General features: G+C 51.9%; 1 protein-coding gene across 2 annotated transcripts in view; it reads left to right on the top strand.

Moving 5' to 3' along the window:
• Window positions 1-3,182: 3,182 nt before the first annotated feature.
• EDA (ectodysplasin A) overlaps window positions 3,183-17,295 on the top strand; it is a 58,905-nt gene continuing 44,792 nt past the window's right edge. The window contains exon 1 of one of the 2 annotated variants that reach the window (XM_059859350.1): window positions 3,183-3,504. In XM_059859350.1, the coding sequence (XP_059715333.1) occupies window positions 3,229-3,504 (276 nt within the window). In that variant the 5' untranslated portion in view covers window positions 3,183-3,228. The remainder of the gene's footprint in view (window positions 3,505-17,295) is intronic. The other variant, XM_059859351.1, reaches the window with a different exon arrangement.

The raw sequence follows: 17,295 nt of genomic DNA on the forward strand, positions 1-17,295 counted from the left end.
TCAATACAGCTTTTTTTTTTTTTCCCCTCTTCTTGTAAAAAGCCCATCCTACCCTGTGCCATGGGCAGGGACACCTTCCTCTGTCCCAGGCTGGTCCAAGCTCCCTCCATCCTGGCCTTGGGCACTTCCAGGGATGGAGCACACACAGCTTCTCTGAGCAACACAGTGTTCATTGTGAGAAGTCATGGAGGGAGAGATGAATGATCAGAGATACTGCAATGCCTTGAGAGGGAAAATCTTGGAAGAGTCCCTGGCAGAGCTAGGAAAAAAGGCATGAATGTGATTCCTTAGTACATCTTGCTCTTCTAAGATGAACATGTTGCTCAATCCCTGCCCCTATGGAAGCAGTTGGACACAATTACCTTTCCTGCATGGACAGAGCTCACAGTTACTGAAAAAACAGTCTTGAGCAAAGCAGATTGTATGGAACATCTTAGATCTCACTGAGGAAGAGGAATTGAGACTGCAGTGCTGCATGGAGGCTCCATAAAATCTGGATTTTCCTTCCTAAGGGCTTGTAAACACCCGTGGATGTGCAGTTGGAGTGCCAGGATTTCAGGTTTTAGGAGACTTTATTGTACTCATGTTGTTGAGAACATCACTGAGAGAGCAAGGGATGGCTTTCCTCAAAAGAAAGTCAGGAATTCCAAAGCTTTTAGGTCACACATGTTAAACTGACTCTGCAGCCGCTGCAGGAATTGCAGCTGCTGCCAAAATGTAAATGGGAAATGGGCTCAAAACTGCTTTACATCACTCAGAGATTCCCTGATCTGTGGAATTCACATGGAGAGAGGCACTCAGACCTGCCACCTGTGCTGTGCAGAGCTGTACCCCTTCCAAAGGGAAGGGAGAGCTCCTAAGCTGCAGCAGCTTCCTCCCACCTGTGGTTAAATCCTGCTGGGATGGGAAGGCAATGCTGGAAAAAACACAGCAAGCTTGGGAATCAAGAGAAAAAGTCCTTCCAGACATGTCCCCTGTGTGTTCTCCTCCTCTACAGCCTCTGCCCACCCTCCTCAGGACCCTCTCAACTGCTCTTTATTTTCCCATCCAGAGCATCAGGGATCCCTGTCCCTTCTGCATCCTCCCCACCCTCTGGCTCTTGCTTCTCCTGGACCAGGACTCTTGGAGCACAGGCAGGATACAAAGAACAACTTAAACTTGTGAGGTTCTTCATCCATGTAATGAAGTTTTTCAGGGATGGCAGAGGAAGAGGAGGGAGTGCTCAGAACAAGAGGAATTAAAACAAAATCATGGAGAAATTGGAACCATGGGCTGTGGGGCTCGACTGGTCCAGGTGTGAGGATCCCACTTATTAATTATGTTTTAATTCCATCATCACCTGGGATTCCTTTTTAATTAGTGGGATGCTGGTCAGCTCTAGGAGGCAGAAATCCCTGATGAGATCAAGGCAGGAATGGAGAGCTCACATCTTCCCCCTGACCCAGCCCCAGGCTGACCTGACCTCTAAAATTCACCTTCAAAGTGACCTAAATGACTCTGGAAAATGGGATGAGGCTGCTGCAGGTGTGGGTAGGTCCATGTGGGATTGGGATTGTCATATTGGGAAACAGGATTTTGGTGGTGCAGGAGTTGGTCTTGATGATCCTTGCGGGTCCCTTCCAACTCAGAGTATTCTGTGATTCTATGAAAAACAGTAACAACACCAAGCACTCAAATAATTATAAATGTTCCTAAAATAATTGCAGGGTTTTGAACAGAGGGTTCATTTGTGCTTATTTGCTTTTTGCTCCTCAGTTGCTGAGGTTGGCAGTGCTTGATGCTTCCAGTTTTGCTCTTCCCAAATATTAGGGAAACATTTCTTTCTTAAATGAAAACAGAGACTGTCATGGAATTTCATGTCTATGACACAGGACTTATAGGAAAAAAAAACCCTACTGCAGGAAAACAAGGCCAGGAAGGGCTGGAAAAGGTTGTCCTCCTCCCCAAAGGCAGGACAAGGCCACCGTGGGATTCTTTCTGGCTGTGATCTGTGTCATGAAGACCCCACAAATTCTCAGACGGTGTGTTCCAGGGCTTGGAAGGGTTTCTCATGGAAGGGACAGCCTCGTGGGAAACTCACCCTGCCCCCAGGTCTGGGAGCACAGACCTGGCACGGGACCACCCAGCTCTCGGAGCCCACCCAGTGGGGCTCACTAGGACCCATCCCAGGGACAGTCCTTGGTGCTGGCCCTGCCTGGAGATGGCTCTGACATCTCCCAGCACTGCTGACCCACTCTGCTTAATGTGATCCTCCAAAACCAGCTGGAATCCTCCTCTGCAGTGCCACCTCCTCTGCAGCCATTAACACCTCTTATTTAATCCTGTGTTTCCTTTTACTTTTCCAAATCACATCCTATTCTCTTCAGGCCACCTCTCGAGTTTGTTCAGAACATCTCTAATTTCTCAATTCAAATTCACTGGCAGCCTGTGAGCATCACACAGCACCTTAATCATCTCATTATCCCCCTCGTTATCAATGAAACCCCCTGATTGGAAATAGAGCCAGCACAGACTTTGCCAACTCCTTTTGATGAGCTTTAAGGTCCTTCCAAACCCAACCAGGTGTGATTCGATACCATGCTTCCATCTCCAAATCCACTCCCCTCCCTGGTTTACTCTTTCCCAGGCTGTTTTCTAGCTTCCATTAGTTTCCAGCAGTGACAATCAACCTTTAAAAAGCTGGAGAAGCTGGAGAACACTCACACGGCCCTGGGCACCCCGTGCTCGACTGCGGGCACCGGGGCCGGGATCGACTCCATCCGCACCGGGACTGGGATGGGGATGTCGGCCGGGACTGGGATGTGGATGAGGACCGGGATTGGGACTGGGATAGGAAGCGGGTCTGGGCCCTCCTGAACCGCACTGGGCAGGGGCTCACCCATCACCGCGCCTGGTCGTACCGGGACAGTGACGGGGATAGAAATTAGGGATAAGGGATCGGGATCTCAGCGGGGCGCGGCTCCAGCCCATCCTGACCCCGCCCTCTAATTTACATGACCCCGCCCCGCGGTGGCGCCGCCTCTGCACAGACTCCGCCCCTGCCCTGCCCAGGCCCCGCCCCCCGGCCGGACGCTGAGGCGGTGCTGCCGCTGCCGAGGCCCGCCCCTCCCAGCCGGGCCCCGCCCCCTGGCGGGGCGCTGGCGGCCCGGCCGCGCAGCCCGCGGTGCCCGGCGCGCCCCGGGAGCAGCAGCGCTGGGGCCGCTCCGCGCCGCTCCGCCCGAGCGCACCATGGGCGCGGAGCGCAGGGCGGCGGCGCCGGCTCCCCGCGGCTGCGCCTGCGGCGGCGGCGGCAGCTGGCGGCTCTTCCTCGGCTTCTTCGCGCTGTCGCTGGCGCTGCACGTCCTGACCCTGGGCTGTTACCTGGAGCTGCGCTCCGAGCTCCGCCGCGACCGCGGCCCGCAGCCCGCGGCCCCGCCGCGCCGGGACGGGACGGCAGCAGCGCCCGGAGCCCCGGCCGGGGGCCGCCCGCAGCGCGCGGCCGAGGGCGCGGAGCGGCGCCAGCAGGTGGGTCCGGCCGCGGGCGGGGGGACCGCGGGGGCTCCGCGCTGCTCGGGGCCATCCCCCGGCTCCATCCCCGCGCCTGGGGGCCGCGCCCCGGGGCGCTTCGGAGCGGCTCCTCGGGGGAGTTTGGTGGAAAAAGGGGGGAAAGCCCCAGCTCGCGGTGCGGGGTGAAGTGCGGGGGGAGCTCCTCTGGGCTGGGGGTGACGGGCTGCCGGGCCGCCTGTGTTCCACCTGCTGCTCGCAGTTTCCCTGTCGCGACAGACTCGCCGTATGTCCCGACAGCCCAGCCTTGGCCGGGCGCAGCGATTTTGCCCCTGCCCTTGCGGGGTGCCCCCGGGCGCGGGGTGCTGCTGCCGGGGAGCCCCGCACGGCTCGGCCTGGCACCCGCCGTGCGCGCTGGGTCCCGGTCCCGCACGGCCTCCGCTCGCTCCCCTCCTTCCTCCTGCGCTGTGTTCCTGATTGCACTCCTCTCCCAGCCCAGGTGCATCATCTTTTGGGTGATGCCTCGGTGTCCCCCCGCAGCAGCTGCTCAGCCTGTGCAGGACAGGTGGGCAGCAGCCTCCCGGTTGTCCCCGCCGGTGTCCCCAGCCCTTGGGGGGGTCGCCTGTCCCGAGAGCCTCTGGGAGAGCCGGAACGGAGCTGGGGCCTCCGCTCGCAAACTTAGCTCATTTTTTCCAGGCACGAAACCTCGCTGCTGCGAGCAGGATAAGCTGGAGGAAGGAGTTTCCTCCCCTCCGAGCCTCCGGAACGGATGGCCCGCTCCCCCAAGGTGCCGGGTGGCTTTGCCGCGGAGTCGCAGCGGGGTTTCGGGGGAGATGCCAAGCCCTGCCTCGGCACCCCGGCGGTCCTCGCCTTGCTGGTTATCAGTGCGTGGGGGGAAGGACAAAAATAGCTTGATAAAGCGGCGAGTTTGGAACTCTTCCTCCCACTTGGCAGCGGGAGCCGTTCCGCCGCGCCGGCCTCGGCTGCCCCCGGGAAAGCCGGGCTTGCGCTTCCTTCGCTGCCTGGGTCCCGCAGCTTCCCATAATAAATCCAAGTCCAGCGTTGAAGCGGAGGGAAGCCGAGCTCCCGGGTCATCGCTCTGCCCTCGCTGCCTCTCCAGCAGTGTCAACACAGAGCGAGCCGGAGCGGTTTGATGTCGTGCTGGGATTCCTGGGTTGCCTTGGAATAGCGCGCGGCTGGAGTGCCTTTCGTGTTATCGTGCTGGATCTGTTTAGTTTTTCGAGCTCTTCTTTGCAGCGAGCGTATAATGAAATACCAGGGCAAATACTTGAGGCATTCATAAATTACAGCGTTAGATAATTTGTCTCTGGATTCGGACGGAGCTCCGAGCGTCGCTCGCTGCAGCTGACGGACTCCAGATAAGGTAACGCTAATTATTTATTTCTTTATTCTACATCTGGCCTGTCAGGCTTGAGATGAAATACTCTTTGGGGCACATTGAAGCAGTTGGGTTGCAGAGAAAGGTTGCTGGTAGTAGGGACATGGGGAAAGAAGGCTGAGCGTCCCAAGCTGCTCCGGTTGGGAACGGCTGCTGTGACTACGTGTGATTAATGGGATTTGTAGTGGTGCTGCTCACCCGTTTCTTGCTGATTTTTCTGCTTTGCAGCTGAAAACAAGCAGTTTGGATGTCCTGGGGTGCTGTGAGTGCATCCCTTCTGTGATTAAAGCAGTGAAATGAGAGGTTTGCAAACAGCTTTGTTTAGAAAGTTACTGTCCAGCTTTGGGGTACTTGTGGTGTTCCCAGCAGCCCTTCCAAGCTGTGCTGCTGATAAACCCAAAGTTTGATCCCACACATGTGATGCTTGCATAAATTGGGCTGAAATTACTAAATAATTAATTCAAGCGGTGTGATCAGTGACATTTCTCTCCTGAGGACCATGGTCAGAGTTCATTTGGAGGGGACCAATGTTCACAGTGCTGTGAGCCCTCAAATATCCTTCAGCTGCTGAGGTCTCCTCGGTGAAGAGGCCGAGTGCTGTGTGTGTTGTGATTGTACAAACCGATTTAAACCCAAAAGATACTCCCATTCCTGACCCTTTTTTCTTTATTTTTAAATTATTTTATTTCCCCCCTCCCCCCTTCCTGACCTGAGGCAGGAGGAAGAGGAGCGTGGGGGGAAGGACGGGGAGCGATGGTCAGTGCTGAGATTTTGGCCCAAACCTCACCTGGCCCCGTGCCAGAAATGACCTCATGACAGGAGTGAGATTTGGCAGCTCGATAACGCCCTGCTTCCCTATCTCACAGGGTATCCAAATATGTAACTCATTTGGGATGGAAGGGCAGATTTTCATGGCAGAGGTTGAGGCATTGTAGTTCCACATCTTTGTCCCAGAACCCGCCGGGTGTTGCATCACCGCGCTGGCTGCGAGATGAGGAGTTTGTTAGAGCTGCTTTAATTCATTGACTCTTCAGTGGCTTGGAGGTGTGAGAGAGGGTTTGGGGAGTGGTGGAGCCTTGGCTCCACCAATAAAATCCAAATAATCTCTCTGGATGGGTGTGCTGTGGGATGGGAGAGGGGTTCTGTCTGGCTTGTAGAGATCCACATCAGGTCACTGTGTCCCTTTAGAGGATTTTGTGCCTAAATTAAATCATATTTTGCTGTCAAAAAATCATCCTTGCAATATTTGAGTTGTGCAGAGCATCATTCCCTTGCTTGTTCTCCAGCCAAATCCGTGTGCTGCCACATTTCTGCCAAAACTTGTTCTTTGGCCAATGCTGGGTGAAATGTGTGCCCTGAGAGTGTCCCAAGCTGGGGATTAAAACTTCCAAAGCCCGGGAATGGGATCAAAAGCCATCGTTTTTGTCAAACTAATTGTGGAGGCGCTTGCAGCTGGTGGGGGGAAGGAGGGGAGGTGCTGAGTCATCCAAAAATATGTGCTGAGCAGCAATTTGCTGACTGGCATTTCACCTTCCCGGTGCCAAGGTGTCTGATCTCTGTCTCCACTTCTCACCTTTCTAACAAGGGATGTTCCCACTTTGGAGCAGTGCCCACATCCCGATCCTTGCTTTCATGGAGTACTTTGGGCTGGAAGGGACCTTAATGGTCATTCAGTGCCACCCCTGCCATGGGCAGGGGCAGCTTCCACTGGCCCAGGTTGCTCCAAGCCCTGTCCAACCTGGGCTTGGACACTTCCAGGGATCCACAGGCAGCCACAGCTTCTCTGAGCACCCTGTGCCAGGGCCTGCCCACCCTCACAGGGAAGAATTTCTTCCTTTCTTTTCCTTCACCAGTGTGAAATTGCAGGTTTTTTTTCATTTTTTTTAAATTCTGGCTCCAGAGTAAGAGGCAGCTCTTGATGTGCCTGGCACAAAGGCTGTAACGGTCTGGAAGCTGCTCCAGAGGCTTCTCCCACCCTGAGCATACCTGTGGCTCATCCATGCATCTTCATCCCCGTGTCTGGCTCCTGCATCCCAGCTGAAACCTGCCCAATGTGCTGAAAGCTTTGAGCAGAGCTCCTGTTGGAAATGCCTCTCCAGCCTCCTCTGAAAGCAGCCCCACATGGCTCCTGTGGGCTCTGACCTTTCAATCCCTGCTCAGGGCCTGTGTGTTGGGATTTCGTGGCTCTGCTCCCAGGTTGGGGAAAGGCTGGGTGTGTGCAGAGGGAAGGTGGTGATTAGGGATGTGCCATCACAGTGGGTTTTCCCTCAAACTCCACTTTGTGGTGCTGCTTGTAGCTGGAAGAAGCTCTCAGGGGGCAATAAAGGGAGCCTGCAGAGCTCTGTGGCAAATGTCAGGCTCTGGTTACCTTCATTCACAACTCAAATTCTCTATTCCTGCTGCTGTGCCTGTGAATATTCCATGCACAATCTGGCCTGAATCCAGAACTGCTCCTGTTGAGATGCTGCAGAGTGGCAGGAGCCTGGCAGTGGCTGGGATGTGTTGCATCCTTTGGGAAATTCAATACAGTATGAGCTTTCCCCAATGGCTGGAGGTGCTGTGGGGTGAATTCCTGTGGTGGGAGCAGCCTGGCTGGTCTTTGGGAGTTGTGGAATCACAGAAGGGTTTGGGATGGAAGGGACCTCTCAAGGCCATCGAGTCCAATCTCTCTGCCGCAGGCAGGGACACCTTCAACTCCCTCAGGACCTTCCCAAAGTCCTTATTCTCAGATTTATGGTGCTGCAAAGGTGCCTTTCCCTCTGCCCCTCTAGCCTCCTCCATTGCTGAACTGGGGTTTTGTTTTCTATTTTCTGCTCATTCCATGAAGGAGAAAAACTTGTGACTTTATGTGAGGACCAGGATGTTTTGTCAGCATTAACTGAGTTCCTTGATGGAGAATATTGTTGCCAGAGTAAGTGTTTGACTGACCCATGACCAAATTGCAGGGTTTTTCCACAATTTTTCGATGAATTCCCTGGCAAATCCTTGAACTTGGGTTTTTAACAACATTCAGTGGCATTCCAAAGTTATCTTCCCCTTAACCCCAGAGTAAATAGTGCCATATCAACCCCATGTTATTTTAACCTTTTAACATTATTTCTCTTACCACATAATAACATAAATCTTCCCTGCTCTCCCATACACATGTAGTGTCTTGTAATGCTAATTAAACTGCACACCATCCTAATTTTGCTCTCAGACTAATCCAATATATTTTTCTTGACTGGAAGCCAAACCCTGAGAGCTTCAGAGCATGCGGAGCCCTCATTCCAGTCTTATTATATGTTAATGGCTTTATATTTTAATATCTTTCAACACTTGGGGAGGATGTTATTTTTAGAGGTGTCTGGCTGCAGAAGGTACGGGACTGTGAGGGGTTTGGGGGATGTGAAGCACTGAGTAAACTCTGTGCAATAAGTGAGAAGCGTGTCCCTGAAGAGGAGTAATCTGTCAGGATCCATTGTGCCCAAGCACGGAATCCCAGGGAGGTTTGATGTGATTTTTACCGTGGTTAAGTGGGAGATTTGGCTGCAGTTTTACCGTGGCTAAGTGCCTTTATGGGGCGGTTTCAGTGGTAAGTGCTCTCTCGTTAAACTCTGGGTTTGTGTGCTAATGGTGCCGATGCCAGTCGGGCCTGGATGCTACTACAGTGGGAATAATCACTCCCAGATGGGTGTGGATGGAAACGAGCTCTTTCCCTAAGCCCCAGTGAAACTCTGTTATAAGTGCAAAGTCCTAATGATGCAGGACCCTAGTGATGGGGTGCCAGCCCTATAACACCTTCCAAATGGGATTGCCAGCATCCTCCTGCCTGGCTGCACCTCAGCTCTGGGGATGGAGCTGAGGTGCATTCCTTGGGGGTGGCTCTTGCAGTGGAATCCCAGAATGTGCTGAGCTGGAAGGATCCCATCAGGATTGGAGTTCACTGCGTGGTGTGGGGTTGAGTTGTGTGGCCTTGCAGCTGCAGGCAATGCATGACACGAGATGGCATCGTGTGGGGAGGGTCTGTGTCCATGGGGAGGGTTTGTGTGGTGTGTGGAGGGTCTGTGTTCCATGGTGTGAGGGCCCATGTCCATGGGGAGGATCTCTGTTCTGTGATGTGAGGGCCCATGTCCATGGGGAGGATCTCTGTTCCGTGATGTGAGGGCCCATTTCCATGGGGAGGATCTCTGTTCCATGGTGAGAGGGCCCATGTCCATTGGGAGGATCTCTGTTCCATGGTGAGAGGGCCCATGTCCATGGGGAGGATCTCTTTTCCATGGTGTGAGGGCCCATGTCCATGGGGAGGATCTCTTTTCCGTGGTGTGAGGGCCCATTTCCATGGGGAGGATCTCTGTTCCATGGTGAGAGGGCCCATGTCCATGGGGAGGATCTCTGTTCCGTGGTGTGAGGGCCCATGTCTATGGGGAGGGTCGCTGTTCCATGGTGAGAGGGCCCATGTCCATGGGGATGGTCCATGTCCATCATGTAAGGGTCCGTGTCCATGGGGAGGGTGTGTTCCATGGTGTGAAGGTCCATGTCCATGGTGTGCAGGTTATGGCCATAGGGAGGATCTGATGTCCATAGTGTGAGGGCCCATGTCCATGGTGTGTGGGTTTATGTCCATGTGGAGGGTCCACATTCCGTGGCTTTGCCATGGTGGGAGCTGGTGGCTTCGTGGCAGTGGCTGTTGTGTGACGTGGCTTTGCCATGGTGGTCAGGACAGGGGTTGTTTGTGCTGTGTGGGACTGTGGTCACTGCATGGTGTGGCAGGACAGTGGCCACAATGGCTGCAAGCTGCTGGAGGCTCCCAGGATGGAGGAGGAGAGGACCAGGGAAGAGTTGCCTCCTGCCAGAGCTGCCTCTTGCATGGCCCTTGGGAGCTCAGAGCCCTCCTGGCTCCCAGTGCTGGTGCCCCAGGGGTTAAATCCCATCCCTGTGGGACAGCGGGGTTAAATCCCTGTGTGCCAGGCCAGCGGGGTGCTGTCCCTGAGTGCTGCCTTTGTCCTTTAATCCCTCTTTGCAATTCCTGTCACCTCTGGGCTTTCAGCCTCTCCCAAGGCACAAAGGGAGGGGGCAGACAGGGAAGGTGTTCCCTGAGCTGGGCTGGAAGTCAGATCCACCTGGGAGCAGGTACAGGCTCCATGGTTGTAAATTATCTGCAGGTGGGAGGCTTGGGGAGATGCTGTGTCAGACAGACCCCATTGTGCTCCTTAATCCCACAATCCCAGCATGGTTTGGGTGGGAGGGGACCTTAAAGCTCATCCCCTTCTATTTGCAGGGACTCCTTCCACTGCCCCAAATTGCTCCAGCCTGGTCTTGGACACTTCCAGGGATGGGGCAGCTTCTCAGGGCATCTTCCCAGTTGTCTCTTCTCCCTTTTCTAGTTCTTGTTTTAACTAGATAATTCTAGCATTCCTTCCCAGAGAGTTGAGAAGATTGGAGTGCCCTGTCCAGAAAAAAATAAATTAAATTCAGATCTTTGAATCTCATTCTTATTTGATAATAATATTCATATTTTCTAATAAGAACTAAATCTTTGAATTCTTCCTTATATTTTCTGATCTGTAAGGCAGCAGCAGCTTTCCCTGGGTTTCCCACAGAAGTGTGGGGCCAGGGCTGTGGGGCAGGCACTAAATGGCCTAAACAGACCTTTGTGATCCTTCCAGTCTTCCCCACGTGCCAGGCTCAGTGAAATTAATCCAGGAAATCATTTCAGAGCAATTATTTCCTTCAACTTTGCAAACAAGTTGCTGAGCTACTGGTTCCCTTAACCAGCACTTTATTCTAATTTTCCCATGGGATAGGAAAATAGGATAAGGCATTTAAAGCTGGCAGCTGGAACTGTTGCCAACCCAAGAGGATGGAACAGCTTAGACTGAGAAATTAGGGGGTTATTTTAATTTTTTTACTGCAGTTGCTGCTGTTCCTGGGGCTGCAGGAAGGCTCTGCCTGGAAAACTTGAATTCTCACGTTTTCCCATAAAACATAACCTCTGACAGAAAAATGGGATCAGACAGGGAATCGCTGGATGTGCAGCTGATGAGGTGCATTTGGAGTGCAGCATGAAGAGAGGAGCTGGGTTTTCTACTGCAGCTGTTTGTATCTTTTGAGTGATAATGAACTCAATGAGTAGTTGGCTGCCTCGAGGCTGTGGATGGGCTTGTTGGTGCTTGCTCTGTCTGTCTGGGGTGTTAACTCTTGCTGGGAAGGGGGGATATCCCATCCAGAGGGGAGGGAAGCCCATCAGGAGTTACCTCCACGTGCCCTCAGAGTAAATTCTGGCAGATTTCTAAGGTCAAAACGGGATTTTTTTTTTTTTTCCAGGGGGGCAGGAAGGCAAAATTTAAAGCTGGTAATTGTCCATTTTAAAGGAATATTAGATCTTCTTTTGAGCAATATCTTTATTGCCATCTTGGGGTTTTCTGCTGTGGTTGACAGGAGTTGTTTTGGCTCAGAACATGGTTCCTGCAGAGATTCCTGGGCTGTGCAGGACTTGATGGTGAAAGGACAAGGGGTGATGGGTTTAAACTAAGAGGGTTGATTTAGAGTGAATATTGAGAAGGAATTCTTTCCTGTGAGGGAGGTGAGGCCCTGGCACAAATTCTGTGGCTGTTCCATCCCTGGAAGTGTCCAAGGCCAGGTTGGATGGGGCTTGGAGTCACCTGGGATAGTGGAAGGTGTCCCTGACCATGGCAGGGGTGGCACTGGATGGGCTTTAAGGTCCCGTCCCACCCAATCCATTCTGTTCTTCATTCACTGGAAAGGGAATGTGTGCAGGAAAAGTCCTTGAACTGAAGGCTTCAGCTGAGCCTTGGGAGCTCAGCACTAATCCTGGCTCAGCTGAGCTTGGCCCCTGTGTCTGGTGAGATGCTGAAACTAAGAGAAAAACTTCAACCTTTTGCTGGCAGGGTGGATTTTGCTTAGGAGGTGGGAGAGCCTCCATGCTCAGCACCTGCAGGAATGCTGCCTGGTGTAATCCCTGCATCCTTTGGATGGAATCCAGCACTCTGGGCTCAGTCCAGTGCATCTCCCCTGTGTCCCCAGGGGCTGCTTCATATTTCAGGCTCAGCAGCAGAGGAGCAGGAGAATCTCTGTGCCACTGCCAGGAATGCATGGAGCCAGCACATTCCCAATAAAAGCAGGATTTGACTTCAAGCACAGGTGCTGGGCAGGTCGTTCGCACTCCCCTGCATGGCTGCAGGGCTTGGACAATTCCAGATGTGCTGTGTCCCTGTCCTGGCTGGGATGGAGCTGCAGGAGCAGCTCTGGGAAGTTGAGGTCTTCAAGTGTTAAATCCCAAGCGCTGCTCCTGCCGGCTCAGCTCCGATCCCGCGTCTGGCGCGCCTTTCCAACAACAGCCTGGATTTGCCAAGGAAAATGACGCTGGATGCAGCAAAGAGCTGTCAACTCTTTCCTCCCTATGCTGCCAGGCAGCTTGTCTCCTGCTTTCTGCAATAACTGGGCTGTTGGGAAGTGAGATGGAATTTCCCTCCATCTTCACCCCGCTCCAGGCTGCAGCACCTCACACGAGGGCTGTGGGGTCCCTCTGCAATCCCATTGCTGAGGGTCACATTAAACTGAGATTAACTCAAGTTTTTCTCCTCTGGTACCTAAAATGTTTTACCCTGGGGGGATTTTGGCTGGAATATTAAAGAATTTGTTCCTAAAAGAGGCTTTCTGGGCCCGGTTTTGTGCAGTTGGGTTCAGGAGAAGACCCCCAGGGACCCCTGGGCTGGTGTACCCCCCACTCGCTGACCATGAGCTTCTGTTGTGTTCTTTTGACTCAAAACTCTTCTTTCCCCATCTCTGAAGATGCAGAAACCCCAATTTATAAATGATAATTCTGCTAACATGGGTTCATGGGGTGTTTGGGGCAGCTACTCTTCAGTCAGATCCCTCTGAAGATCCCATGTGGCTTCAAGCTGGATCAGGTACTGAAGGAGTTAAAAATTCCTGCTGTTGGTGCATACGAGCAAAGCCAGGTATCTCCCAGGGGATCCAAGTTTGCTTTCTGAAATCTGGCAAATAGCAAAAATTTTGATGTCTGTGAGCAGCAATCACACCCCGAGGCGATGACGGCTGACAGGGAAGGGCTCCTGACATATTTACTGAACAATTTTCTTATCATGAAGTGCTCAAAAAGCCCAAACCTGGAGAACAATAGCAACAAAAACCCCACTGCAGGGTTTGTCAGCAGATGCAGTTTGGAGATAACAAATGATTTTTGCTTTTTGTTTGACTCCTTGGCATTTAGGGGTTAATTGGAGCGAGGCCAAATGTGGTGAGATAGTGCCTGAATCAGAGTTTTAAAAACACTGGGATTGGAAGGGTTTTAAGTTCTAACTTCTGTGGGGCTCTTAGAGGCTGCTGAAGAGGGGGGTTAGAAACAACTAAACGAAAATATTTGGCTTGTGCAGTGAAAATTGACTTTGGAAAGGGCAGCCCTTCCTGAGACCCCAAAAGTCATCTCAGCCCTCAGCCCAGCTGGGCTTCCCCTTGTGCTGGGGCTGGATTGGTCTGAACTGTTATTAAATGGGAATTAAATGGGAATAAATATTTCTGTGAGGGTGTTGTGTCACATGTTCATCCACCAATCCCTCTGTCCTGATTGTGTATGTTTAGAGAGTGAAGCAAAAGTGCATTTGTGAGAAACAGGGGGACTTTGACACGAAAAATTTGGAATAAAGTTGTAAAGTTGGTCCTGATCCAGCTGCTCCCTTTGATTTCACTCTGATATAGAAAAGCACTGGCCTGAAACTGGTCCAGAGGGTCCAGGATGCTCTGTGAACTCTGGCATGAGGAATTCTGAGCAATAAAACTTTGGAAGTGCAGCCTTCGAGGGCTATTGTGGAAGGAAGGGCATAAGAAACATGACACTGGGATTGTGATTCCTGGCAGGAATGCTTTGCAATGGGGAAATTTCAGTTTGGTTTGTGTTGCTTACATGCCTTTCTTCTCGCTGAAGGGCAAATTACAGTGTCAGCATTAAATGTGAGGAGCTGACATCTTCCCATGAAATATGCCTGACGTCCCCAGAACAGAATTCCTGCTGCTCCAGAAATCTGCCTTTCCTGGATTCTACTTTTGCTCTTACCCCAAAAGAGACCTGACTGAAATGTTCCTGCTGATGAAGAGGTTGGTTGTGGAGGGAATTGTGCTCCTGGGAGAGGTCTGAGAGCAGGAGGAGCCGTGGCTGAGCTGGATGTCCCTGTGTCCCTTTTGGCCCCGGGGCTCTCGTGTTGGGATGTGTCAGCCTGATGGGCGCCTGAGATGGAACAAAACCCAGGGCCATTGCTTGGATGTTTGGGGTTTTTTTAAGGCCACTTCTCTGGGTTTGAAGATCTTGAACTTCTGTGGGGAAAATTTATGGCAGTTTAGAGATGGAAGAGATTGGCCATGTTCTCTGTGATGCCCTGTTGGTCCTGTGTCCCCAGCAGCTTCTGTTGTGGTGGCTTTTAGGTTGGTTGGTTCAGCTGGGCTTGCTGTAGCCAGGGCTTCACCGCACAGGGTGAGGGATTTAGGGAGCTCTGTTGGAGAGCCAGTGGAGATGTGTGTGGCAGCTGGAGCTGCAGGAGGATGAGGAGTCACTCAGTTTATCTCCAAATCCAGTGCATTGTGCTGCTCGTTTCGGAGATCGGGAATTGCTTGTTGGGCTGGGCTGAGTTTGGGCTCCTCGTGGGCTATTCCACCAAGTTCTCCCAGGGTTGGTGTCCATGGGGAAGAAGAGCCTGTCAGGCTACTCAGGAGGTGCTGGTTGCTGCATCTGCAGATCAGCGGGCTTGGGCTTTGTTGGCCAGGAGGCCCTAAGGGACACCTTGCATGGAAAGGGTTGTCCCGCCCCGGCACAGCAGCGGTAGAGTCCCCATCCCTGTAGCTGGATGTGGCACTTGGGGACATGGTCAGTGGTGGCTTTGGCAGTGCTGGGGGAGTGGTTGGACTCTGATCTCAAAGGGCTTTTCCAACCTCAATGATTCTGTGATTTTTCTAAGGCTTTCACTGTCATTGCTCAGTGCTGACATGCTCAGATTGGAAGAACTTGGGTTATTTCATACAGGATCCTTGTTTTCTTCTTTCCCTCTGAAATCTCCACAACAGAACCATTTGCACATAAATGAAGCAGAATTTTTGGCCAGCCCTTGTGCACACCTGTGCACTCCCATCACCCACCAGGAAATTGCTGCCCTGAAATGCTGCTCCTAAAATATTTGCCAAGGAATGGTTTGGAAAAGCTAAAAATTATTCTTTTGAGACTTCTCACGTGGTCAGTTGTGAATTAAGCCTGCGCAGAAAGATGTTGTTAAAGCAAATGAGCTGTTCTTGGAAGCAGTGGGGTGGGTCAAGATGGGACCATCCTTTTCCTATGGGTAGGAATACCTTCCACTATCCCAGGTTACTCCAGCCTGGCCTTGGGCCTTTCCAGAGGTGGGGCAACCACCGCTTCTTCCATAAAATGATGGAAAACACTGGGCTGGAGGGGCTCTGGTGAATATAGAATTATTTAATATATAGGATGACTTAATTTCTGTTTCAGTAGCTCTGTTTGCCATTGGGGGCTGGGGTCAGCTGGGGTGAGGGAGGAGGATGGAGGGGATGAGGCAGCGAGTCCCTGCTCCAGCAAGGCAGGATTTCCAGTAGGAGAATGCCCTTGGAAGAGTGTGTGTTTGTGCCCACAGCCATTAAGCTTCATAATCTTGGTGTCTGTATCGACTTACAAATGAAAGCTTGCAGTAATTTGGAGCAGCATTTGAATTGTGAGTGGTAGTGATGATGCTGAGCTTGTCTTTTAATGCTGAGTTTAGAGGCTTTGAGGTTTGGATTAAAAAAAACTTCAATGAAACCACAAAAAAGACATTGGAAGCATAGCTGAACAGGTGGAACAAATTTGTTAAATCTGTTATTGGGAAAACAGCAACTTGCTTTTAAGAAATAAATCAATCTGCAGCTCAGTGTTTCATAATGAGGAGTGGGATAGGAAAATCTAAAAATATCTCCAAATGAGAGCTAATGCTCCGAAGGAACAGATCCAAACTAGAATATAATATTGCCCATTGTGGTGACAATAAGGATTTTAAAGTTCATTGAGATCCTTGCTGGGATGCAGATGGGACTTGAAGAGCCAGCATATTTCCCTTGGCCGGGTCCAGTTTTTATTTGCATAATAACTTATTATATGTATTGCCAGTAGCTCGCAGAGCCCCTGGTCAGGATTGGGAAACCACGATGAGTTCATCCCCCTCTGCCTGCTGAGACAATATATTCCCCAAGAACTGGGAGGGAGGCGTCTCTAGCAACTAAAGCAAGTGATTATGTGCTTGAAGAGGCAGGAAAAAGCAGAGTTTTAACCCTGTGAACCTTTGTGTACCTCGGATCTTCTCACCAAGACACATTTCAGGGGTCTTTGTCCTTGGGGCGCCTTTGTCCCTATCCTTCCTCCTGTGTCCTGAGCTTTAGCAGCTGATTTTAATGAAGTCAGGGAGCTTTTCCAGGTGGAAGACGTGTCCTGGGTTTTCAGGAGATGGGGCATGTGTGCTGTGGTCTCTGTTATTGTGGAGCCACAGAATGGTTTGGGTCAAAAGGGGCCTTGATCATCATCTTGTTCCACCTCCTTTTCTGCTTCTTTCCTTAATTCCCTGCACTGTTCAGGCAGCAGAGCCAGCTCTGCTTCCATTTTTCTTGGAAAGCAATTCCACAGCCTCATCCCTCTCTCAGCAGATTCTCCTAGCATGATTCCAGTGTTTCCCTTGCTCAGCAGAGCCTGGGTGCTCTGTCACACCCAGCCAGGCCAGGCTGGGGCACTGCCATCACCTTCATGCTCTATCATCCCTTTCTTTTGGGCTCCTGGGCATAGGGGGCTTCTTCCAGTGCTGCTGCGGAGTAGCTGCTCCCAACTAACCAAATCCACATGGACAGCTGTTGCTCAGAGGGGAGTGGGTAAGTGCATCCATAAAGTTTGGGATTTGTGCTGGAGGGAGCGCAGCCGGTGCACGGCCATTGCTCTCTGAGAGCCCTTGGCACGGAAAGCCAAGGAAACAAACCCCAAAACCTCTCCAACTCCCAGATTCTGGTTAAAGGAAGAGTCAAGGCGTTGTGGAGCTGTAAATGAAAGTGCAGTTTTTCACAGCTTTTCACAGGCTGGGATTGCTCAGGGTCAGGGATGATGTGTGATTGCACAGCTTTGTTTTGGGGGCAGAAAAGGTAACCTGAAACTGCTTTAGGCTGGATTTAAGGAAAAAGTTCTTTACTCAAAGGGTGTTATGGCAGGCCCCTCAGGGAATGGTCATGGCCTCAAGGCTGCCAGATCTCCAGGAGGTTTGGACAACGCTCCCAGGGATGCACAGGGAGGGATTCTTGGGGTGTCTGTGCAGGGCCAGGAACTGGACTGATGATCCATGGGGGTCCCTTCCAACTCAGGATATTCCATGATGCTAATT

Source organism: Haemorhous mexicanus, chromosome 14 (genome assembly GCF_027477595.1).
Source record: "Haemorhous mexicanus isolate bHaeMex1 chromosome 14, bHaeMex1.pri, whole genome shotgun sequence".
NCBI lineage: Eukaryota > Metazoa > Chordata > Aves > Passeriformes > Fringillidae > Haemorhous > Haemorhous mexicanus.